Below are 25,999 nucleotides of genomic sequence, written 5' to 3'. Positions count from 1 at the left end.
AAATAATTAATTTTATTAAAAAATAATTAAATTAATCAACTAAAATCATTTAGTCTTACTTTTGAAGTTTTTAACAAATTTTGCGATAATTTTCACCATAAACAATGAACAACAGAACAATGTTTAGTATCTGTGACAAAAGGGGCGAGGACGGAGGTTGCGGGGGAGGTTTACGCAATTTGGCAGCTGTCTGATGAATGTGTTGAGTGATGTGATGGCGTGAATAGAATATTTTTTTCGTTTACAAATTGATTTGTTTCATTATCACTGAAAATTTTACATCAAATAAAAACATGTGAGCTAACAATACTAATCGATTGCTAATGAGAGTCTAGTGCTAGTGTACAATGCTGAGACAAAACCTTCGCGCAGTCTGTAAGAGAAAGTGTCTCTAATAGTAAATAACGGGTCGATAGAAATATGTCTGTCTCTGATTTATCTGTTGGATGTCGTTTTGCCGATTATTTTGCGATATGCGGCCTCGACTTTGACTCTGGATTGGAGCCTGATAGACTTTGCGGTAAGTACTAAATAAAACTGTTACGTTCTTTTTTTGTTGAACTAAAAGAAACGACAATAAAATTGTGCCTTCATTTTAGGTGATAATTTACATGTATCTCCTTTGGATCGTTCCTACAAAGGCAAAATCCTAGCCCACTATCCTGAAAACATAACAAGTAATCCATTTGATGAACATGCAGTTTGTATGGTGAGTGCTGTAATAAATTGTAGTAGGATATTGCTCATGACGTCTTTGTTCTTCTGAATGCAATATCAAATTAATCAAAGAAACAATATTTCAAACTCATAATAAATATTTAGTTACCTCTACAGTTACATTCCTTCATTTAATTTAACCAGTTGTTAATAAAATTGTAAATTAAAACTGGTGAATGTGTATGCTTGCAGCTTTGTCTACCAGCTGGCCTTCAATTTAGAACACAAAAACATTCTTTAGAGCCCAAGTTTCACAGCTTTGTAGTCACAAGAGAGAATGCATCTCGATACTATGGATTCAGTCTTATTTTTTATGAAGAAGTTAGGAACAGAAACATCTGCAGTGCCATGCATACATTACAGGTAAATATCTATTTAATTGTAGTAATAATACTCATTTATACCTATATTCAAACAATTTCATAAACTTCTGTTAAACTTTTAGGCAATGTATATCACAGAGTTATCTAGTGGTCAGACTCCTCCTGGCCACAGAAAAGCTTCAGGCAAGGAAAGTTCCCGGTCGCTTCCAAGATCTTTCAAACTCACGCCTCATAGTGGTGCCGCACTGACATATTATGATATTGCCAAAGACAAACTGTATGTCGCCAAAAGTATAGCACTTATATGTCAATATCCGTATGTGAGAGTAGCACAGTTGTTTTTAGAAAATTTATTCAGGTGAGTGTCTCACAAATATGTAAACAAGTTATCTCATTAAATAAATTGGAACCATTCGATTTTACAGCCAAAACTTTCATTTAAACCACTACATTAATATGTTAATAATTTTATTCTTATTCATCTTTGAAATAAAATTTAATATTGTTGATTTATTTATTACCAAAACATTATTAAAAAAGAAATCACAAATATGTATGATATTTATTTGATCTTATGATTTTCTTATAAGATGTGTGTAATAAAACCTTAATTGTTGAACTTCTACATATACCTTTAGTTGCATAGCACCACTGGGACCAATGTATTTTATAAGTTCAAAATTGAATATTTACTGTTTAATAACAATAGTGACTTTTCACAAATCAACAGCTTGTTGCCAAGTATGTAATTAGTTTACTTATTTTGTTTTGTAGATCTCTCCCAAGGCAGCCCGGCCCAGGCCTCAGTCCTGAGTCTTATGTTTATAATTTATTATATGAAGTACCTGTGCCACTTCCCGGTCAAGCTTTACGACTATATGTGCCTCCCTCTGAACCTCATTTGGATCCAATTCCTGTTGTAAGTATAAAATGTATTCTTATTAGAAACTCGTTTTCACTTATAGCAGGTCAATAGACTTGCTCCTAAAACAGGCCAAAAGGCTTGCATTTATTTTCAGATTAGAAAATCTGAATTTCAATAATTTTGTATTGCTTATTAAAATTATACTATTTATTCCAGGTGATAAGAATGCCAAATCTCCCTGAAGAGTTACCTCTTTTGGATTATCCACTACGCGTTATGTTTTCTACATTAGGAGTTGAATGTGTTGTACAACTTTTTACTTGTGTTCTACTGGAACATCAAGTTTTACTCAGATCAAGTGGTAAGTGTTGTAATAGTATGATATTTAACATCTATGTATGTAATTATTTTGCATAGTAATAATAACATTATTTTTAGATTACAATAAACTAATGCTGGTAGCTGAATGCATAGTATCCCTACTACTGCCGTTTACTTGGGCGCACGTGTATGTGCCAATACTGCCGGCCCCACTCTACCACTTCCTCGACGCGCCAGTGCCATTCGTCATGGGTATAGTACAATGCACTTTATTAGAGGTCAATAGGCCACACGGCTAATTCACCGCTGCTTATCTACTTTGCTAAGAATTAACGAACACTTATAAGATTGTGTAATGAGTGTATAATGTGATGAATAAAATGTTACTTACTTTGTAACTAATGTATGTGTTGTTTATATGTATGCTCATCTAGGTGTTGAGAATTATTCAAATTCATTTACATATTCATATGCATAATTTGTATAATAATGTGTGTTAATTATTTAATATGTCTAACTTCTAACAAACAGGCCTCCATGCGGATAGTGGGGCGATGAATATGGGACCAAATGGTCCCCGAAGTATCGCGCTCGGCTCTGAGGCAGCTCTTTGTTTAGTTGATATTGATAAACCGGACATACAATTGCCTGAAGAATTGCCTATATTCCCACATAGGACACCCTTCATTGAAGAACTCAATCATGTTTTAGATAAACATCAGGTAAACACACATAACAAATATTTTAAAAATGTAATTAACTTCATGCATCTCCTTTTCCAAGCACCTGCAAAGTATGTATTAATTCATTTTTACTGATAACGACATTATCAAAAGTCTTTTAAATGGATTATTTAATAATTATTGTGCATCTGATAATTTGATTCCGATTTAGATAATTTTAAGTGCTTAATCATGTAGTTTGATAAATTGCTTTTTTCCAGATTCAAAGACCTGAAACTGAACCTACAAAGCTTGGTGTGCCTATAAATGGAACATCATACAAACATATGGGCGATAGCATGAGCAGCAGCTGTACTTTGCCATCAGGTAACGGTTAATTACCTTATTAATATTTATAAGAATAATTCACTTATTGGCAATCAAAGAAGTAGAATTTTAGGTATCTGTTACCTATATGGTTAATTTTATGAAGAAAATAGGTTCTCCCAGTATCGTCATACCAATATAATATTTGTTCAGAAACCGATTCGAATACAGCTATTTATTTTGCCGATCGATGAGTTAAAACGTAAGACGCGCAATGTACGCCACGCGTAAGTACACTTGTTCTAACAAGATTATTCTCAAGCACCTCAATCTGTAGCGTGCACACGGCAACACAATGCCATTATCTCACGTTTATCATATCATAATCCGCCGATATTATTGATATATTTGACTACAACTTATGTGTTTCGTTCTTTTTATTAAAAGAACATTATTACATCTAAATGGTGTGGGGAAAATCTTCGACACGCTCGGTGATCTGGTTTTTTTTAGTTAAGCTACCTACGTTATTTTTATTTGGTCATCCCCAATATGGAAAGCCTTCATTATAGCGCAGCGAATGTTAGAATAGGACTTTTTATTTATTTCCTGCAAAGTTACATAATCATCATTATAAGGTCTAGAACAAAGTGGATTAACTGTGTTTTTGAACTTAATTGATTTTGTATTATAATGATGTATTGCTGGTTTCAAAGCCAATTGCAGGTCTTATCAATTTTAACCATCCGTTTTTAGATAAATTCAGACCTGTAATTAAATAATAAATCAAATGATTATTAATCTTAATCATAATTATTATAAGAAGCCTATATTAATTATTACAAAGGTCAGAATAATTGCAAACTTTTTGTTCTCAACCTAATATTAAATAATTTTCATCAGGTGGTCTACGTCGGAAACACTCATTCCACGATGTATTGGAGTGGGAAGAAAGCAGGCCGCTCAATGCATCGCCTCCTGCATCACCAACACGTCGCGCGCCGCTCCGAATGGATGCTCTGCAACGAATTGTAGACATCGTCAAACGCAGTGGTAAGACACGATTAACTATAATATAAGAAAAACAAAAGATTTTCCATAATGTGATCTAACTAAACACTCTTAACTCGAGCACCATATATCATCCTGTTTAGTTTATCAATATTTGACTGGTATCATCAATTTCAAGACCAGTTTGCTGCAGTTAATCTGAATTGAAAAGACCTTGTACATGCATATAAGAAGATATAATTACGTATAGTCACGTTCTGTATTAAATTAATTCTAATTAGACGAACATCCTTATAAAGTAACTTGTTTACATTTATTTCAATTTTTTTATCTGCAGGTGTTAACATAGATGACGTAGATGCGGACACAGTAATGCCAACGACAAAGAAGAAAATTCTCAATGATGAGGAACAATATAATGAAGACATAAGGTTCAATGTTGCTATAAGAGAAACATTCCTTAATAGATTTGTGCACATATTTCTCATGTACGAGAATTTTGTTATTATGCCTGATCAGGTGAGTGACTTTTTACCATTGACTGTAGATGTTTAAAGATGTAGAAGTTATTGGTTCGCGACCTCCAAAACTGTTCAAAACTTAATCCCATTTTATTTAGGACCGTGAATCGTGGCTGTCGTCCCGTGAGTCGATGGTGAACTTCGACAAGGCATCGTTCCTATCAGACCAACCGCAGCGTCACAGGCCATTCCTCTCGCGGTTCCTCGAGACACAAATGTTCGCCACGCTGATCGATAACAAGATTATGGGCAACTGGGGAGAATATGATGCCAACCTACAAGTCTTCGAACATCGGATCAAGACTGTCAGGTATGATAATTCAGTATAGAGCGAATCACAATAACAAACAAGAATTTCTAAAATGTTAAGTTCTGTTACTGTGATTCTACCAACAATGAGTGTCCAAAACGCAGCATGTAGACTGGATTTAGCATGGGATCTGGAATAATGAATGTTGGGTAATTAATGACAATTAAGTGCACCAATCGGGCACATGCCACTGCGTACTAACATCATAAAGGAGATTATTTGAAGCAATTAACAACATTAGTCTGTAACCAACATAACATTGCAGATGCATTTAATGGGGTTTATTTCGTGTGATTGTATGACTAGGTGCACGAATATTGCGGGAACTAATGATGTATGCAAGGATCATAGTAGGTGATGCTCTAGATTCTACCCCCCTTATGAGATAAAGGCGTAACTTTATGTATGTATGTATGTTAATAGCAATAACACTTCTAGAAAGGACCAAATCGACTGTTCAATGTGAGTAACAATATCTTGTATAAGAGTCCTGACAGTAATTGGTGTATGGGGTATGAGTAGAGCGGGGCGAGGCTGCAGGCGACAGTGTGTAGTACGGTGAGCGTGTGTTGCAGGCGGCGCATCGGCGAGGGCGGGCTGGGCACGCGCGGGTACTGCGTGTGGGCGGGGGCGCAGCGGGCGCGGGCGGCGGCGCGGCCGAGCTGGAGGTGGGCGCGCCGGCCGAGCGCCTGCCGCACCGCGCGGCGTACTACCGCGCCTTCCCCGCGCGCCTCGACGCGCACGCGCTCACGCGCCCGCCCGCGCCCGACACCAGGTGCGCCCGCGACTCGTGACCTACTGGCTCCATGCGCCATGCGCCATGCCTTCACTCCCCGACCTCGCTTCCTTCGACTAACGAGTGCAGCTTTCGTGATATGATATCGTAGATTGTCGTACGTGCGCCGTATATCGACGACCTGGATTGCTGTTGAGGCTTGCATGTTGCCCCGTACACGTCATGCACCGAGCTAACAGTTTCGTTTGAAATGAACTATCTCAGTCTTAATATATATTCCAAAAACAGAATTGTCTTCCGACATTCATTTAAATTATTAAAAACCTAACATAGTAATGTTGCAAAGAAATGATAGCTCAGTGTATAAACGGCAAATTTTTTATCGTGTTTTATTTTCAAACTATTTCAATGTGTGACAGTCTCCGTCTTTGACAAGTAAACTTGCTTCATATGGCAGCATGCGACTGTACAAGCCTTGTAAAATGTATGTTATATGTTCAGCAGACTACTATTAACACTACCGTGTAGTGCGTCTTATGTAATTATTATATTGCTTCAATATAATAATAAAAGCTTTTATCGCAAAAAAGTATACCAAATATAATTTGGTAAGTGAACGAATCTCAATAATTATATTTCGTGAAGACAGAACATTTTTGAAAACCTGTGATGCAAATGCTCATACAAGAGTTCACAGTGCTTATAAACGTTGTTGGTGATGGCCATTGTTTTAAAATATCTTACCCAATATAAATATATAAAGTAGAAAAAATACTACTTTTCACCTACTCAGATATAAATAATTTAGTTTAAAAACAACAAATTTTTTTACCTGCTAAAAATGGCAGGTGTTTAACTTAACCAAGTGACTTAAAATATTTTATTAGACCTTACCTACTACATGAGGTGAGTATTGTTAAAAATTAAGTTAAATTTTATTATTATCGATGGAATATTTTACTTCCACAATGAGATTCAACTAAGAGAAAAGACTTTGAAAACATTTCAAGAGATTAATATCAAGACAGCTAATAGTAAACAACTAGTTCTTGTAAAGCTTTTGCTATAAAAAGACTTCAAAGTTTCAAGTAAATATGTTTTATGTGAAGCGAGTTTCTGACCACATTTTACATTATAAACCCTCAAATTCTTTACTATTTATCTTTAATACTGATTAAATAACAATGGTTTTATCACATCGTAATGTAAATTGATATTTACGATTACTTATGTAATATATAATCTGTAATAAACCTTGCCATTTACATTGAGAACCTTGCTCTCTTATTTTATTACAAACTGAGTAATATTAATTCTAAATATAATACTATTGTTTACTAGAATCTCGCTTCACGTTCATAGCTTAGTAAATATTAACATACATAATAAATCTTATTAATTTTAAAGTATTATATAATTGTTTTACTCGTGTCTGTAAGGATCGTATCCGAATTATTGAACATTTCATAACAATGTTGGGTTTTTAAAGGCTGGGACATAAAATGTATTGTGTTGTAAAATTCTATATCAGTGGGACAAGTAAATCAATACAGGAATATAATATTGATTGTCGAAGCCTTTAAAAATCTGACTTCATAATATTATTTCTGAATGTTGTGATAGTCAATGTGTTTAGTACTAAAAGTGCATGATTTTGTTTATACTCGTATTGCATGCAGTATGAAATACGTTCATGTAATAATTTTATGTGATTTTATATGTTTATATTGTGATACTCGAACCATGTTTTGTCCAATTCTATTTATTCATTTATATTTTGTTTCGTTGTTATGGCATAATTAATTTTTATTTACACAATTATAAAGTTTTATCATAGTAATAATATTGACAGATCTTCTCATAATGAGGTAACTCCATAATGCAATATATTGTTTGTTTTAATGTAGGCTCTATGTAAATAAGAATAAGATATAAAATAAAGTTATTTATGTGTAATACTGCGTATTTTTAAATGTTCGCAATCCTGATCCTTTTTGTAGTTGAATGGCATGCAATGTAAAAGTTGTAATAGTGTGCGCGAGTTTTGTGTTGTCTTAACTTGAATGCTTTCTATGCCTTCCTTTCTCATTTGCCTGTAATAGGTGAATAAAATAATTTGACTCTGTTTAGCTGTTGACGAAATCAAACTCGTGCATATATCGCATGTAATGAAACATCGTGTTTGCATGCAACCCGCGCGCCTACTAATACTATGCATTTTCGACACACATTCCAACTGCTTTTTGCTATGCTAGCTTTTCATATTATGCAATTAGTATAATTAGGAATTTTATACTAGATATTTAAATTCATATATTAATTTTCAGGACGAACAGTTTGAAACGTATAAAGAATGCGAAATGGCAAGTGAAGGATTGTCCTCCGGAGCTGTTGCTAGGGGACATCAGTCGGAGGCTGTCTACAGAAGTGACGCCGGCAGCTATAGCTCAGAACAACAGAGCCTTTGTAGAGAAGCTTCTGAAGGTAAAAAGTTTTTAAATAGTTATTGCACTAATACTGTTAAGTAATCATAATCGCACAGACAGACCCTCAGATTCCCTAGGTACCCTTGATTAATTATAGATATGTATCCAATGTTACTACAGACAAGTCCATCATTTGTTTTTTACCTGCCACATATTTATAAACCTATATATATAATTCATTATTTTATCATCTTTTCAATAGGAATGCAAAAGCAAAACGAAGAGGATGCTGGTGGAAAAGATGGGTACAGAAGAATCTGATCTAGGTTTGGGGTGTGAGGTATCTATAACTGGAGTCGAAGAAAGTACAATGATAGCTTCACTATGCGACCTTCTAGAGCGGTTGTGGTCGCATGGCTTGCAACACAAAATGGGCAAGTCAGCACTTTGGATGCATCTCACCAATTACCAAGAGTTAGAGCAGTGCAGCAATTCTACCAAGCCCATCGATCCTAACTACCTTACTCCTGGTAAGAACAAAAGTTATCTATTAAACACGCATCACGCATTTTCAGTATTTATTTAATACTAAGTTTAACTCTACTAATATAAATTCCAACCAATTTTTATACTTTTCTAAATTATATGGTCCATAAATCATTTTTTTTCGCCCCATTACATTACTCCAATTAACGTTTTCTCCAAAAATTTGGCTACTTTAACTATATCCCAAAATTTAATCGCAATACCTTTTCTTCCCCCCAATTGTTCGTTGTTTAATTCCCATCACTAGCCATATAAGTTTATGTAACCAACTAATATTTTGTCTGTGTAATAACTCATTATCATTGTGCTTGGAACATGCAGCTTTGGCTTGGTGTGTGTTGCGTAAAAGACTGGACTGTAAGTATTTCTTCTTTAACATATACAAGCTTTGAGTACTGATTGAAATTAATAAAACTATTCTCAATATAGATCTGTCGTCTGTGGGTGCTGAAGTAGAAGCTCATCAGAGTACAAGTTCCGGGAGTCGCTCCCGAGATAGTTCGCGAGGAGGGTCACGGGATAGTTCCCGGGATCGTCTCAGCAACTCGGGGACTTTGGAAAGAAAGTCTTCTCAACCTCCCAACCCTTTACGTCCGTTGCCAGAAAGTTTGACCTTCGATATGAGGTAAGTCGTCGTTTATATTACTTAGTTGCTTTATTTCTATTACGCTGTTCATGTTTTAGTCGTTCCTACGTAAATAAAAACTTTCTTATTTATATGATGGGTAAACAACGTTTGAGTTTAATATCCTTTTGAAAGCAATAGTTTTGTTTATCGAAAACTAAACATACCCAACATTTATATTTGCTGTTACAGAAACGTACAAGCGATGACCGACATCAAAACAGAAATAGGGTACGCCCGCGCTTGGGTGCGACTATCCCTAGAAAAGAAATTGCTATCCAAACATCTTCGAGAACTCCTAGCAGACACTACGCTACTTAGGTCTCAATACAAAAGGACAGCTTTTCTTCGCTCTGAAGAAGAAAGGGAACAATTCCTTTATCATCTACTCACATTAAATGCTGTCGATTATTTCTGCTTCACCAATACTTATCCCACCACAAGTAAGTTATAATTCTTGTCGTTACAAATCTCATTTAACAAGTTAATACATCTTGCACTTATATACAGATATTTGATCTTGTGAAGTGAAAGCGAATAAAGCAAATTTTGTTTGCAGAATTGCCGTATCGAGTCCTCATCGTGCCATCTCGTAAAGCGAGCCAAACAACTGCCAACTGTTGGATCTCAATATCCGGAGCCAATGGCGAATCTACGCCTAAAATACCTATACCGCGTAACACTAATGAATTTGTTTTCCATGTAAGTTGTTTTACAGTCAAATTGTTCATATATAATGCATTTATCCAGATTTCAGTCGCAATAAGACTGGCGATAACAACTAATAAGACATTACTTTTTTAGCATAAAAATCTGGGAATTTTATCAACGTTGCGCATTGGACATGACAACTCCGGACTTTCGCCGCGATGGCTACTTGATCAAGTCTATGTGAGGAATGAAGTTACTGGACATACTTACACGTAAGTATTAATTTATAAATCAACTTTGAAAACTGAATTCCTGTGTTCTTGAATCTCGTAATAACCGTACAAACTGTGTTAGGGTAGCGAATATATAGGCGAGCTCAGTTAATCGATGTGTATGATCATATCCAGATTCCCGTGCAACCGCTGGCTGGGTACGGGCGTGGACGACGGGTCTACGGAACGACTGCTGGTGGCGGCGCGCATGCGCAGCGCTACGCGGGGCGGGGCGGGGGGCGCGCCGTCCCCCGCGCCCGCCGCCACGCCCACCACGACGCACCTGTCCACGTCCACCATCCAGCACATGATCGGTACTTGCTACCATTACATGCGCCGCGTGTTCTTTAGCGTCTCCGCGGTAACGCCAAGTGATAACCGGGCAGCGCGGCCCCTGCACTACACGGTTATGCTACGGGTCATCGCAGGAACAAACATACATCGGCAGCTTCAAATATCCCCTTCCTATAAATAACGTTTTGCAACTAACTATTCTAAGCATTTTTGAAGCACTGCTATTAAACGCTTTTGTAAAAATACTTTACAAATATTAGTGATTTTTGCTGTTAACGCAACGCGCTGCTCATTATTTTCAGATATATTTTAATAAACTTTAAAACAAATAAAATTAACCTCTATGATGTATGCAGGTGACTGCGTAAACGCGATAGTAAAGTGGCACTATCAGTCGAAGAGAGAAAAGGACGCAAACTCACTCAGTGTTCTGCTTTGTGGAGAAAACGGACTGGTTAAATGCTTGGAACAAGCGTTCCTATGCGGATTCAAGTCTGTGAGACTCTTTGGAAAGAACCTTTTCATTTGGGATTATTTTGGTAAGTTTAAAACATTATGTTATTTATTATGGGTTTCTAGCGATTGTTTCGCAGGGTTCTAATCAAAATAAAGAGCGTAACATCGGTTTCATTTTAAGAAAATGTAGTTAGTAATCATAGTCATCATATAGTTGGCTCGATTAGATTATAACTCACCATTCTATACCCTTTACAGCTAAGGTGAAAGACGAATTCAAAATGAGTCTCTGTGATGAGCCAACAGCACAGAACAACAAGAGCTGTGGCATGGCGTACAACTGCCGACAGGACCAGGAACACAGAGCCATCTGGCGATGTTACTGCCACCTTATGGACGAGATCAATTCCGTCGGCCGTACTCTTGGCAAAGACGGGAAATTCCAACTTTTCATATGCCTCAGTTTACGGTAAGAATTATATTGATTGATAAAACTAAATGTAACGTTTCTTGTTATTGTACTTACAAATCATACAAGAAGTGTAATTCTATTTGCTAAGTATACTAACGTAATTTTCTTACATTACAGTGAGCACTGGCTACATCGAATGCTCGTACCGATGTCGATGACGCGCGTTACCATCGAAATGTACGAGGAACAGAGCTTCCTACGCAAACGCGGTCTTCTTACATTCCTCAGGCAAATACTCGAGCCATTGGATGAATTCGATATTGTACTTGAACATTCTCTCACGCAAGGCATTTGAATTCATTCTATTGTACATTATTTTAAAACTCGTGGTTAAACCAGTTTTAATGGAATCATTCAATGAACCATCAATTTACCACTACAAAATATATTTTTATATGTAAACACAAATACTCACTAATCTGTTATCTTTATTTGATATTAGCAATCAGGGTCTGATTATTTTGTAGTTTTATTGTTAAGTTTTAATGTGATTATTATTTCTGTTAACTTGCCAGATCAATCCAAAGATTTTATTTTTTATAGTAACGGTGCTTATGTATAAGTTCTTATTAGTAGTAAATTTATTTTTATATCTATAGTAACTATTAGAGAATACTCAAGGCTCGAGTTATAACGAGCAATTCTGATAAATTACACTGTCAATGTTAATTTGCTAATAATAAACTTTTGTCTTATTTTAGTTGCATATACAAATTTAGATTTGTGGATGATATTTGCTGCGTATGTAGCAATGCTGCACAACCTTATTGCAGTAGCTCATTGTGTACTCTGAACATCTTGCAATGAAAATGTTGTTACAATTTCACTGAATATGCTCAGAGATGAGTTGATTGTTGGTCAGTGTGAGCTTTATCGTATCTTACTTTTACGTAATTTAAGAAGTAAGCATCTGTAATATGATGTTAAAGTTTATTCTTCTATTAATCGTACTTCAGGTATACATTAAAGCACACAGTAAACTATCCACCGCATAATTTTAAACTATGATTGATACTTCGTATGTGATTAAGTTAGATGTAAGTTGAACCATTTTGTAATGTGTGATTTTCTAAGTCGAATCTACATAGCTAAAAATGGTTAAACAATAATAATTTGTAAGTTGTAGCTACATAATATTCTATCAAATTATCAATTATATCATACATTTGCTGCTAGTGGATTCGACAGAGATCTCGAAATATCTAGATATTAGTGTGTACCCCATTATTTTGTCATTTGTTTTTGAATGCTCTTTTCGTCATATATTATTTAGCTGCAAAACTTTTTTGGTTACACGCGTTGCATAGACTCAGTGATTACACAGAGTACTAGACTGATTTAGAGACGATTCATATTCGTCTTTAAATCAGGATTTAGGATACTGATAAATAGTGGGTGATCTATCAAACTTAAATGATAAATGATGATTATCATATTGCTTGTATATTTTATCATCGTTATCAATGTTCAATTATAACACGTGTTAGGCCCGGCCCCAGTTGTAGCGCTGCGTTACGTCGCGATGACGCTACACGCTATAAAAAATATAATAGAAATCGAAGCTGCGACGACGCAACGCAGCGCAACAGACAGTGGGGCCGGGGCCTTAGTTGGCTGTGCTATAAAATCACTAACATCAGCTTTCACCCTCATTAGGCAGCTTCATTTATGTTATCCTCAAGCTTAAAATTCAATCTATGTTTTCAGAAGCTCTCTTTTATGTTAGTGTCAAAATTTATTATGAAAAATTAAAAGATATTATATATTATGTAAAACATTCGTCCGGAATAAAAGATATATTTCTTAAATTTTGAACCTAGTTAATATAGATGTTGTGCACTGTATGTGAAGCATAAATATTTCAACTCAATTGTAATATGTTAAGTTTTGCTCCCTTTTAATGGTTGTTTGTAGTTCCTGCCGTCCTGCATGTTCATAATTATCAGTATAATATTATGCTCCTTAACTTTTACAATATCGCATTATGAATAATTATTACAATGATGCATATTATATACAATAAGTTTTATTCTACATTCATTAAAACTCATGCACGGAAATTTGTGCCAAACAACTATTCAGTAGTGATAAAAACGTTCGTTTTTATTTTTCTTTACCGTATTTGTATCTATATTATTGTCACTTACAAAACAAATCAGTTCATAGTTGCAGATAGATGCATGTAAAAGTCTGACCATATCTTTCGATCATGTATACCTTGTATGTGCATATTAGACATAAAAAGCTGTTGTCAAACAAGATTTTAGAAAATAGAAATAACAAATTTGGAAAAACTCAAAGTAAAAAGAAATATTTTTCTGTGAAAATCTGTCATTTTATGCTCAGAGCATTAATAAATTGGTGAATAACATGAAATAATAATTATGCGTTCGAAGTATCCCATTATGTGACTATTTCTTCTAGCATATACTAGTAGTAGCATATTATCACCATGCAAGAATTTGATGTTTTTGTGTATTCATGAAATATGAAAACTTTACATCAATAGAAAATATACTAGTTCGACAGTTTACCAACTCTTAAATTACATTAGTGTAACTCAAAAACGATAAGGATTTTTGTCTGCAAGTCTTCCTGAACTGATTTAATAAAGCAAACTATTACCAAAGAATTCAAACTGATTTTATCTCTTACTGAAAAATATGGTTATGTCTAATAAACAAAGTTATTAAACTCCAAGTTTTATTTTATTTATACTGCTTTAATTTAATTCATAGATCACAAAACTTCCGAAAAGGCCAAATCTAGCGATACCGCTTCATTCTTGGACGGCTCTTTTTGCTTTCCATCAGATGAGCTGTCAGCTCATTTTCAGTCGTCGTTGCTAAGTCAGTGAATATCGCGGAATTTAGCCAGAAAGCTTAAATGAAGTCTACTTTGCCTCATCAATCTTCCTGCTGTAACAAAGTAGACTACGAAAATTCAAACTGATGTTTGTGGTGCAAAATCCACATTTTTTTAACTATACTAGCGCCTGTGCGGTTTCCCGCTGTCCAGCTCCTACTAAAATTGTAGCGTGATGTTTTATAACCCATAGCTTTTCTCGATTAATAGACTATCCAACACAATTACTTATATAATCAGTAGATCCGGTTTCACCGTGTGAGTGAAATTATCGCAGGCTCGAACATCCCTCATACTTAGTAATCCCTAAAAACTTTTGGGGGTAGAAAATCAACCAACAACCTCCCGCCATGGGTGAAGCGAGAGAGTGTCAAGACTCTTACTGACTAAAAATTACACCGTTCCTCTAGTTCTGCTTCGATCCGAATCTCCGGTAACCGGAGACCGTCCGCAGCTCCAGCTCCCCAAAAGGCTGGCAACACACATGTAACTCCTCCACCTCAAGTGTTGCGGGTGTCTCTGTGTGGCGGTGTCGAATACTAACAAATGGCCCGTTTGCCAAGAATTCGGTAGAGGAGAAATTGGACTTGGGATTTCGGTAACCGCAATCACCCTGCAAAACTACGCAAGCATAGTTTCAAGCCAGTTTCCTGTGAGGTCGTATAGTATCTCTTCGGTCGAGCCGATCTATTCGTACCGAAGCATATAATTGGTTAATCTCAAATATGTATCACTTATCACTAAGATAAAACTTTAAATTGAGAAATGGTAGGCAAATCAAAAACTTTAAATTGATAAATGGTAGGTTACCTGATAAACCGTTTGTTATTGTTATCATTTTATTCATTTCAAAACTAGTGGTAAATTACATATAGAATAATTACATTCTATGTTGTACACCCGCCTTAAATAGTGCGGTTTTTTTTTATAAATTATTTCATTCATTATTTGTGATGTGAACAATGGCAACATTAAACGTAAAAAATCATTTTCTTGTTTGAGTGATGAAACAAAACGTAATTCCCATTTCATTTGATTTAATTTAGGGGTCTAAAGAAACATTTTTAAATTCCAGCATTTTTATAGGAATAATGATTTACAAGATGTATATTGGATGATTTACGTCAATGAAACTATGTAAAAAAATAATAAACAGTTTCAAGATATTCGATTTCAAAATCATAGTGCATTGAGCAGATGGCGCTGTACAGCTTGTTTTGTATGCGGTCGTTCGTTCGTTCGACCGACAGATATTCGACAAGTAAGATGGCGGCGATTAATGTGAAAGGCGAAACGTTGTCGTATTTCCACTTGTAAATAAAGTTATTGGTTTGTTGAAATATTATTATCAATATAGCGACAACAGAAGACTTAATATTGTATAGTGTTAAACAGGAAGTGATCTGTTGTGAAAAACGTGAGACTTGAATTGCTTTTCATTTCACAATAGACAAAACCCGTCGCAACGAGCACTCGACTAGTCGAGGCCATATTTATGATGTTATCTGTCGTGTGAGCGTCCTCCGAAACCACATTGATAAATGGTTGTGGAAAACTAAGGCGATGGTATGTTTCTTTATGGAAATATATACTTTACATTAGCTGACACTATAAAATATGATTCTGTATTGTTCCGTCACTCTGACGCTTGTGTAGTGAAGCGCCGGATTATTTTTGTTCCTGAGGGTCGATGCTTTATTTTGTAATTATAGTTATTCTTAATCATAACTAAAGTTTAGATTATTTACAATTGTTATTCAAAGTTCCAATAAAGGTTATTGTTTTCTTATAGGATGTTTTCTCTTGTTTTTATGTTGCGTTGTTTTGGTCTAACAACTTTTTCTTTTATTTTCAGGAGTGTTTTCTATACAAGAAGAGTATGTAAATACAAAATGAGTTCCAGTGTTCCAAAATAGTGCTAGTAACTATACAAACAGATTGTGTTACAAACTATGGATAAAAGTGTGGACTTCTATTGACATATTACATACATTGACATTTGAGCAACACGGAGGTGGTAATGGATCCAGTAGGACCATGGTCAGCATATTCATACAATCGGTTAGCAGGGGTTCAGGCTGGTGCTGCAAGTGGGGATTTTCATCACCACCTAGCAAGTGGTGGCTCTGGATTAGGCAGCCAATCTGTGCCATCAACTACAAGTCAGTTGCTTCTCCAAGCAGCTCATACAACAGCATCATTAGCAGGACAACTTGGCTCATCAACTGCTTCACCTTTCAATCCTGCTGGTTTTTTGTCTCCACCAGCAGTAGGGTATGACGCAGTGTTTTCACCACTCTTTCATCATGCAAACCCCAAACCTGCACACTATAGTTCTTCTCTTCAAGCGCAGCATCGCCAAGTTATAGCTCAAGCTCAGGCTGCAGTTGCCTCCAAGCAATCTTCAGTAGAATCTGAACTATCAAGCTTAAGAGAAAATTATTCACATCAAACATTGGCAGCACAAGGAACATCATTCTTTGATCAATCATCAACTCCAGGTGGTACTACAGGATTGAGTTGGCAAGGAAATAATCAACTGCCAAGTCCATTTGGAATTTTACCTCATGAAAGTGTTGTACCTTCATCTCCAAGTCCAGCAACAACAAAAGCATCCGCAACATATGAAAACTTCAATGCACATTTTGCTGCAGCACAAACTTTAAATAATCATCTGAATTCTCAAATTTCAAGTACTGGTAAACAAACAAACAGATCTGGTTCACCGGCAACTGCATCCAAACAACCAGCAACCTCAACATCATCAACCTTTTTCCAATCTCCATCATCTTTTGGAAATCAGACTGATAATTCATATAGTACAAGCAGTGCAAAAAGTGGTCAACTTGCATCACAACAGGATTATGCAGGAAGTAAGTCCTATTCAAGTTCTGCAAGTTCAACTGCTCATTCCCAGCAATCGTGTATAGTGTCAACTCCACCAGTCACCTCTTCCTCAACTCCACCCAGTAAAGACTACCGATCTTCTTCTAGTACCACACCCAGGCCATCAGCTTCTATTTACAATTCTCAATCACCTAAAACTTCAAGTAGTGAAAAGCCATCTAGACAAATCACTAATAGCATAAGCAATTTTGTGTCTCCTACAGTCAAAGCACCTCAAGTACAGACAAAAGCTCAAAGTAAAATATATCCAGAATTAAGTAGTGAACAAAGAAAAAGTTGTGATTCTAATGAAAAAGTTCAGCCTCAGTCATCCCCAATAAGTTACTCTATTATGGATGCCCCAGGTAGACTAAATTATAGTAGCAGTACTGGAAGTTCTTCAAAATCAAATAGGATTAATAGTTCACAGTATTCCAGCACACAAAGTTCTAGTTTTAGACATTATCAAAGTGGAAATAATATAGAATCTGATTATCATGTAAGAGCTAAAAGTAGTTCAAGTACAGATACGGGTTATTCAAGTAGTAGTTCTCAAAATGGCCCAGATTGTGGTGTTGTTGTGCCAAGGAGACAGAGTCCCTCCCAAGCTGCACCTCAAACTTCTCCTCTGGACCATGGGTCTAGTCCTGCTTATCCAATGTATCACAGTCCTATGAACTCAATCAATTCTCCCCAACCACACGGTGATCATTACAATAAAGTTAATAGTACTGCACCTCGATCTCCATTAGATGCATCTGTCACACGTTCTCCATCTCAAAACACCCAAGTAGCTTATCCTTCTGTAATAACTAGGGCCTTAGGACTTGAACAAAATAAAACTTACAGTGAAAGCAGATATGAACGAAATCAAACCCAATCAACTGGTCAAAGTTGTTGGGAAGGTGACCGACAAGGTCCTAGGAAATATTCTAGTAATAGCAGTAGTAATAGTTACAATAATGGTGTAACAGAAAGTAATACTCATAATGACGAATCTGTTCCTCAGAATCAATCTTCCAGTAGGGTGCTAAATTTACCAGATAAACAAAACTATTTTGATGGTAATAATGTAGCTTTACAAGATCTCTCTAGTTGCCGGGGAGATCCTATGAGTATAGTCAAAAACTTGCAAAGTTTACAACAAAGTTGTCAATTACAAGAAGTTAAATCCAGCAAAAGTCAACCACCAGTAACAGTTCCCCCAGCACCTAACAAACTACCTTCAAGAAGAAAGAGTGTGGAGAAACCTACTCCTCATGCAAATATGAATGAATTATCAAATGTTGTTATGGCTGATTATTTGGCAAATAGAATCCCCCCACCTGCACATAGTTCCACTAGCAATCAGCAGCAAAATGGTAGCTATTTCGATTTTGAGAGGTGGAATCTGCCTCCCCCTCCACCTAAAATGTTCCCTGGTACTTCAGCATTCGGTTCACAAGCTCCTTTACATGCAACTAATTTTACGAATCAACATCAAGCACTAGCCATGCCTCATGGACACACATTAACTTACTTCCCACCCTTCCACATTGGTCCTCATCCTGATTTCCAATCGTCTGTGGAGTTAACACCACTTTCGTCTTTTAGCGAAACTCCACCTTCGGCTTCCTCATCATCTTTTTCGACGCCTGAAACACGTGAAGAGGAACAGCCTAAGGTGGTAGTACCTAATATAGAGGAAGAACTTGGTTTCCTTGCAGAACAACGGGCAAATACTGCATCATCGGTAGCACCCTCTTCACAGCAGCAGAACATTAACAGCACTTCACAAGACGCTACTTCAAAAATTATGGATAAAAAATTTAATGTTCCTGTCACGGGTCCCGGCTCAGGTTTCATGGCTTCTTACTTGAAATTTTTACAAGGAGAGCGTGATACCTCTCCTCCGCCGGCCGGCAGGGGCGCTAGAAAATCTACGTGGTCGAGAACTAATACAAATAATGCAACAAATAATAAGCCTTACACACCAAATGATCATAACAAAAGTCAGTGTGATACAAATGTCTCACAGCAAAGTGCCAATGGAGCCATGGCGTCAACAAACGTAATAAACGCAGGTATGTCACTGAGTAATCCAGTCATGAGCTCCTCTGCGAGTATGAGTGCAACAGGCTTGTTGGGTGCTAATCAATTACATGGGGCATCGAGTCTCCTTACCTCACAAACAAAAGAATTAGAGGATCCTCGATATTATAATTTAAATAAGGATAGAAAACGAAAATATGACGGCAGCGAGGAGACTGCCTACGACGCAGAGGAAGAAGCGAGAAGGCTTAACAAGCCAGTTCTCAATGTGCCTAGTACACCTCTGAATGACAAAGGGAAGAACAAAGGTCGAACAAGTATGAATAAGCCAACGCCATCGGCGGTAGTGGCGCCTCAGCCGGCCGCGCCTAAGAAGCCACGACCTCCTGCGCCGCCGCCCGTGACGCTACAAGCAGCTCCACAGCAACAATATTATTACCAACACCAGCCCGACGAAGGTGCGTTCAATTTACTAGATTTCCATTTAAGAAGTAGAGCGCGATGGTGAAGAGCTAGCCCTGAAGCTTGTATGACAGGAGCAAGCTAACTGCCTTTTGAGCAGGATACCGTGAAAACTTGTTACATTTTAACTGTGATAATGTAAATTTTTATTAGATGAAATCTATGATTATATTATTTGTAAATATTTTCTGTGAAAGAAATGTGATGTACCTATCCTAGTAACGTCGATATTTTAGGGTTAGTCTGTAACAAGATTTCACTTACATTGTTGTTAATGACACATTATTAGTGCCATTTTATTGTAAATTGTAGAATTTGTGACTCTTGTCATACTCGCTATTGAAGGGGTGCTACCATTAATAATTCCAAATTATGGTATATTTTTTTATGGAATTCATACCAGTGGGTGTCTGTTGTACATAAAATAATAATGTATTGTATTTTACAGTATTTGAGATTAGTTAGTACTTACAATAGTGTATGCATATTCTATATAGCTGAAAGTGATTTTATATTATAAGGGAAAGTAATTGCATAATACATTGACAGCTATAAGTAAGTACGAGATAATGTATTAGAAGGCCATGCCCTGAACATAAGTTTTTTGTATTTCTATTTAATTGTTATTTGTTTATGCACAACTCTCAATATTTTATGTAAATAATTTTGTATAATAGGAGAAGACATAAAATAAACATGAGTATATTACAGATAATGTGTTAAATAATTTTAATTTGTAATTATTCCTGGTAGCACCCCTCACTTCGCCAATTAGGGATAACATGTACATTAAAAATCAAATGAAAATTATGTTGCTACTGAACTGTAAAACAATTATGTAGCTATTTTGAAACAAGAATCTTATTTTAATTGTAGATCAAGTACTACTGTAATGTGTGTACATGTTATCGCAATGATGAATTTATTCATCAATTGGCCATCCTTTTCCTTTACCTATCCTACCTTAATCATAATATTGCTATTGGTAGCCAAAGATATCAGTGGTCTTCAATCTGCAAGGAACGCCAATAAGTAGAAAGTGACTTATTGGAATTTTCCTTACTTTGAAATTAGACTAACAAATGCAATGAGAAAATGATTAATATACCTCTAAAAAGGGAATATTTTTTATCATATTGCACATTAGTCTTTCATAGTGTCTTCTAGATAACTCGTTTTCACTTTGTTGGTTACTATCGAAGTCTTATAAAGACTGAAAGATGCAGAACCCGAAGGATAACAAGTAGGTACCTATTATTATAAAATATGGCGGGATCCTTTAGGTATAATACTATACTATTATATCATTTTTCTTTTACAATTCTTTAGCATGATTTTTATGTGTTAGTTACAGCACATGGTGCTAACATGGGTTATGGTTTGTATGGGGCAACAGACGACAATAAGGCAAACAGAAATATGCAACATAATATAAAATCTCACCATCAAGTTTCCAGTAGTGGCCAAGTAGACAACACAAGACAGATAGAAGAAATGCCCTATCAGGTAAGAATATTTTTTAAATAAAAGACCTTGCCAACTCTTAGTAAATTATAAAAAGTCGCTTTTAAAAAGATTCACTGCTAGTTAAATGCATCTGCATTAAAATTCCTACTATTCTTTATTTGCAGTCTGGTGAATTTATAGCATTAAAAACCGAATTGAATGACATGTGGCCAGCAATTTGGAGGGTCGATGGCAAAACGTTATTACAAAAATACGAACCGTTTGAAGAAAATGGGAAAGTGTTATATCGTAATATATCTACAGTAAGTATACACAACACCACACAACCAATACATCCACTTAGATAATCTCAATATTCTGAGACGCTCGTCAGTCGCTCTCGCCCCCGCTCACCCAAATTAAATATCAATCGTAGTAGGCATGTATGTTTTATATGTGTCTGCCTACTCTCATGAGACAAAGTTTGTAAAATTATTACTTTTTTGTCTATACAATCTTATTTACAGTATACAGTATGGAATCCGGAGAACAAAAAATTATATACGCAAGTCCCTGTCAAAGTAAGATCACAAACACATTTGGAAACAATAGTCGAATTAATTAGAAGTGAACTGCCAGCTGATGATTGTGGCTTTATCGAAAAAAGAATGTTGGAAACGCAAATGTACCAGGAAAACTTTGAAGTGTATATCCAGACATTAATATCACACGCTTTGGATCCTAATTTTCTAACAGAAATATTTCAAGAACAAGGTAATCGTTGTGTTTGTATATATTTCTATATTACTAGCTTCTGCCAGACCTTTGCTAGCGTAATTGAGCTATGAAGTATGCTAATAATGCACTTATAAAATGCATAATTATGACGTAAAATGCCTAATAGAATAACTAATTGACTATCTTAGTGTACCTAGGTAAAAATAGGATTTTCATTATTTCGGCGACCATTTTACAACTGCACAGTTTTACTTTAAAAGTCTCTTACTGCTTAAGAGGGACTGCAAACAACAGACAACAGGCATGGCTACAAAATAGTCTGGATAGCTATCAAGTGTTGATATTGATGCTTTCATTTAAGCCATTGTTGCAGCTAAACAGCAGCACAACTGCACCGAGCCACGCCCGATGCATAAAAGTTTTATTGCGTTCCGTAACCGCAGCGCGGCCGTAGCGCAACTGTCGCGCCAACTCCCACCGACGAGTGACGACCCTCACAAGTCGTCGCAGTCGTGCGTGGCCGGTCGCCAGCCTCACGCAGGCGGCGAGCCCTACACCTACTTGCTTCGTCACATTTCAGATGAATACTTTCTGTCAAACGTGAAGACGGTGGACGAGGTGACGGAGAGCATGCGCGCGCGCGTGTCGGGCGGCGCGGCGGGCGGAGCGGGCGCGGCCGGCGGCGCGCGCGCACTGGACGCCGCCGTGGGCACGTGGCCCGGCCTCAGCGTGGCGGCCGGCGCCGGCACGTGCCGCGCCTGCGCGCGCGCCGCCGTGGCTCGCCTCTTGCTCTACGGTCAGCCCTATAACCCCGCAACGTTAGAACCCGTCCAGCCCGACGCCCGCCTCGCCTACGAAAAGGTAAATGACTTAAGAATTTTCAATGTGAAACTACAGAATGAACTGGCTCGAACAAAACTAGTTCAACAAGATCAATTAAATCTGAAATGCTCAATTTATTGGAGATATTTGTAGCATCAAGTAATCTTGTCAATACGTCATTTATTTCCAGGAATTCCTCGTTTGTGCGACGTGTTGTAGTCGAGTACAACTTTATTCGAGGATATCACATCAAAAGTATCTAATGTATGCAGAGTGCAGTAAACGAGTAGCCGAAAAAAGAATGCAAAATCCTAGCAAAGACACAACTGTGATCCTGAACGAATTGTTAGCTGATGAAGTATGGCTTTCACAAGTAAGTGAATTTTTGATAGTATTTTTAGGGGCTTGTGCACATGCTCCAACTCCTGGCCGTTAAGAGCCGCGTGCGCGTGTCAGTATTTCAAACCTCAGTATATAATTTTATAGTACCAAACTCCGCATTTTATCTCATGTGTCGACGCGACCAATGTCGATTTGACAAATGTGTGCGACATTTGCGCAGCATCGTTAATATTCGTTCATCAATCATTAGCTATGCCTGTGGGCACTTTATTCAAAAGGAATGTGTAGTAGTCGCAGGTTTATAAAGTCGTGTGATGTTTCAGTTGTTCCGCGACGTGCGGCACTCGTGGGCGGAGGCGGAGGCGTGGGAGCGCAAGTTGCGGCACGCCATGTCGCGACAGATGATATAACGGCGGCATGAGCCCGCGAAACCTCAGCCTCTAGTAAATATCGCGTAAGGACAATATTTTCATTTCAATTTTATACATGTGAAAACGTGCTGTATGTATGTATTTTTTGTATCTTATATTTTTTAGCATTTAATAAGAATATTCCAAATTGTATCTTGACAGAATCTTTTCCTGTTTTTGAAAGAAGATTGTTAACATTTCGTCGATTGGCTGTTACTTAGTATTTGTGTTAAATACTCCAGTGCCATTTATTGTTTGCTTATCTTATTAACCGACTTCCTAATACATCTGTTGAAATTTATTGGGAACTGTGCTCATTTAAATTGTTGTAATAGATTATCATAAACCGAAGGCGGCCTTAGCTTATGAACATATCAATTATGGGTTTCCCTGATTGACTTAGCAAATGTTACAGCTAGACATTGTAATTTTGCATCATAATACTCTGATATGCGCATAAATCATACTTACTGGTTTAGATCATCGCTAGTATCCACATAAGACTGTTCACGTCTTTACTTTGGGTGTCATAATAAGCTAAGTAAGAATAATTCCCGGAAATATATAGGAATGCAGCTATTTATACAAGCCAGGTATTATACAAAGTAAGAGGAATAACGCGCAATCTATGTATGTTAAATAGTACATATAATATAGTATTAGTACCCCAAGTACACCTGATTGCTTTATTAGGTCTGATTAGGGTCGTTAAGGTCGTCAATCAAGTTTAAAATATGATTGGTCTAAATTAAATGTATCTTTAATATATTTTGATTGAGGTTTACATCAATACAGACTTGTAACGTTAACCTTCGAGAATAAATAACTAGACTAGAAGACAGATAACCTAACGTTAAAGCAATCGAGATGTCTTTTTTGTTTATATACTTATAGTAATATAGTAACTACATAAATAATTTGTGATATTCATTTAATTTGTGGCCTAATTAATGTATTTGCGAAGTGTTTAAAGTGAGTACGTAAACTGTTTTAAATATTTTATATGTATCTACCAACCAATATTTTACAATTTACTAATGTATCACAATTACTCATTTCTAAGCAGTTTAAAACTCGATAAAGGTTGTATTATTATTGTTACCTGTTGATACAACAAGTGTAGCTGTGTTCATGTCGTTACGGTATTTATTTTAGTTATCTCTTACGTTACCCTTAATTACAATTACAAAAATATGTTATATCTTTTAAAAATTAAGAAAACGTTTAGTGACTGACGTATGGGATATTATCGAATTGTATTCTATTTTCCGATTATTTGGATAGCAATCATAGTTGTCGCCTTATTTCAACATAGTAAAACTAGTCTCATCGACATGAATGCAGCTGCTAGAATACCAGATTTGGTCTTCCAAATCCAATTTATTATCTTTTCCTACTTTAAGTTATATATATTTTTTATTTTAATAAACACATGTGCTGCTATACTGTATATTACCTACTGATTATTATAAATTCAATAAGTATGCAATTACTTACAATGTGTCACCAACACAATCTTGATGATCTCACCCTACATTATCTTTAAGGGGCAATTATTGTGGACAATATATCCGTATTAAGCAAACTACAGTCTGTTGTGATGTTCAAATTCTAAGTAAAACATTCCTGGAGGATAATTAAATTCAATTTTTATATAAAATTTGATCCTATAAGTACTTTAAGTGACAATTTGGCACGACTGGTGTTTTCTGCCCTATAATTTATAAATGAACAAAATGTGACGATATTATATTTCTATTTTAAATATAAGTACACTATGAAAAGATATTTTGTATAATTGCTTTAGGTTGTATAGGTTTTTAAAAATGACTACGTCAATGAATGTAGTTTTATAGTAGTTATAATAGCAATGTAAAATAAAACAGGTTCTGTCTGGTATTAAAGTTAAAGAGGACTTTATTTATTTTGTTCAGATTGGACAGGTATAGGTCTATATTTGTTTTCATACCATTTCTTACTATAAGACATAAACGGCAATTTTATCGAATAAAACCTATTACTAGCTAATTCCTTTGTTTCATTAATGTCCTTCCACCAAAAATATGTCAATAAAGACCATGTGTTGTTAATTAACATTTGTTTTAGCTAAGAATTTGAGATTATAGTATGTGTGTGTGTATGTATGATGCCTGTGTTATAATGACGTTGGATTAATGACGAACAGCAGTTTGGAGATCGTGAAATCCACTAAGAATTTAAAGAAAATGTTCACCAACTGTTGAAGTAGATTCGCAATTTTTTACCTCATACGAAATATTGTATGGTTGGATAATATAATTACTCTTTAGTAGAAGTTAGAGGGAATATCTAAACAAGCGACATAGCTATGTAATTTTAGTACACTGACTCTGCCTACTAACAAATAAAATAATACATATATAGTTAGGCTCAACTCACACCGAAAGAGCGGCGAAGGGCAACGAAGCGAAGCGCAGTTTCAG

At 36.2% G+C, this 25,999-nt stretch overlaps 2 protein-coding genes across 4 annotated transcripts; both read left to right on the top strand.

Moving 5' to 3' along the window:
• Positions 1-155: 155 nt before the first annotated feature.
• LOC118263465 (DENN domain-containing protein 5B) lies at positions 156-14,235 on the top strand. Its single transcript, XM_050705634.1, is given in 25 exon segments — positions 156-520; positions 600-709; positions 910-1,080; positions 1,163-1,398; positions 1,815-1,959; positions 2,122-2,266; positions 2,344-2,478; positions 2,758-2,948; positions 3,170-3,275; positions 4,119-4,268; positions 4,564-4,745; positions 4,846-5,057; positions 5,633-5,690; positions 5,693-5,832; positions 8,121-8,277; positions 8,482-8,749; positions 9,087-9,122; positions 9,195-9,390; positions 9,583-9,833; positions 9,950-10,092; positions 10,195-10,313; positions 10,449-10,627; positions 10,964-11,146; positions 11,322-11,532; positions 11,653-14,235. Coding segments are annotated over 25 exon segments (4,002 nt in total). The 5' UTR covers positions 156-420; the 3' UTR covers positions 11,831-14,235.
• Positions 14,236-15,637: 1,402 nt separating this feature from the next.
• Positions 15,638-25,565, top strand: LOC118282063 (serine-rich adhesin for platelets-like). Of its 3 annotated transcripts, XM_050705392.1 has the most exons (9): positions 15,642-15,966; positions 16,256-17,273; positions 18,993-19,775; positions 21,128-21,285; positions 21,411-21,548; positions 21,753-21,999; positions 22,544-22,824; positions 22,976-23,158; positions 23,451-25,565. In XM_050705392.1, exons 2-9 carry the CDS (start codon positions 16,421-16,423, stop codon positions 23,535-23,537), a joined length of 2,730 nt encoding a protein of 909 aa, XP_050561349.1. In that variant the 5' UTR covers positions 15,642-15,966; positions 16,256-16,420; the 3' UTR covers positions 23,538-25,565. The 3 variants fall into 3 exon arrangements, with proteins under 3 accessions (XP_050561347.1, XP_050561346.1, XP_050561349.1); XM_050705390.1 differs by having other exon boundaries at positions 15,638-15,966; positions 16,256-19,775; positions 21,134-21,285; XM_050705389.1 differs by having other exon boundaries at positions 15,638-15,966; positions 16,256-19,775.
• Positions 25,566-25,999: the final 434 nt, after the last annotated feature.

This window comes from Spodoptera frugiperda, chromosome 27 (assembly GCF_023101765.2).
Source record: "Spodoptera frugiperda isolate SF20-4 chromosome 27, AGI-APGP_CSIRO_Sfru_2.0, whole genome shotgun sequence".
NCBI classification, from domain to species: domain Eukaryota; kingdom Metazoa; phylum Arthropoda; class Insecta; order Lepidoptera; family Noctuidae; genus Spodoptera; species Spodoptera frugiperda.
This window is presented reverse-complemented; position numbering and strand designations above follow the sequence as displayed.

What these genes read in the sequence shown, in the direction of transcription:
- LOC118282063 (XM_050705389.1), top strand. Translation starts at nt 16,421, where the DNA reads ATGGATCCAGTAGGACCATGGTCAGCATATTCATACAATCGGTTAGCA. An exon ending in CCCGCCTCGCCTACGAAAAG is followed by an intron (nt 22,825 to 22,975) that starts GTAAATGACTTA and finishes ATTTATTTCCAG; the next exon opens with GAATTCCTCGTTTGTGCGAC. An exon ending in ATGAAGTATGGCTTTCACAA is followed by an intron (nt 23,159 to 23,450) that starts GTAAGTGAATTT and finishes GTGATGTTTCAG; the next exon opens with TTGTTCCGCGACGTGCGGCA.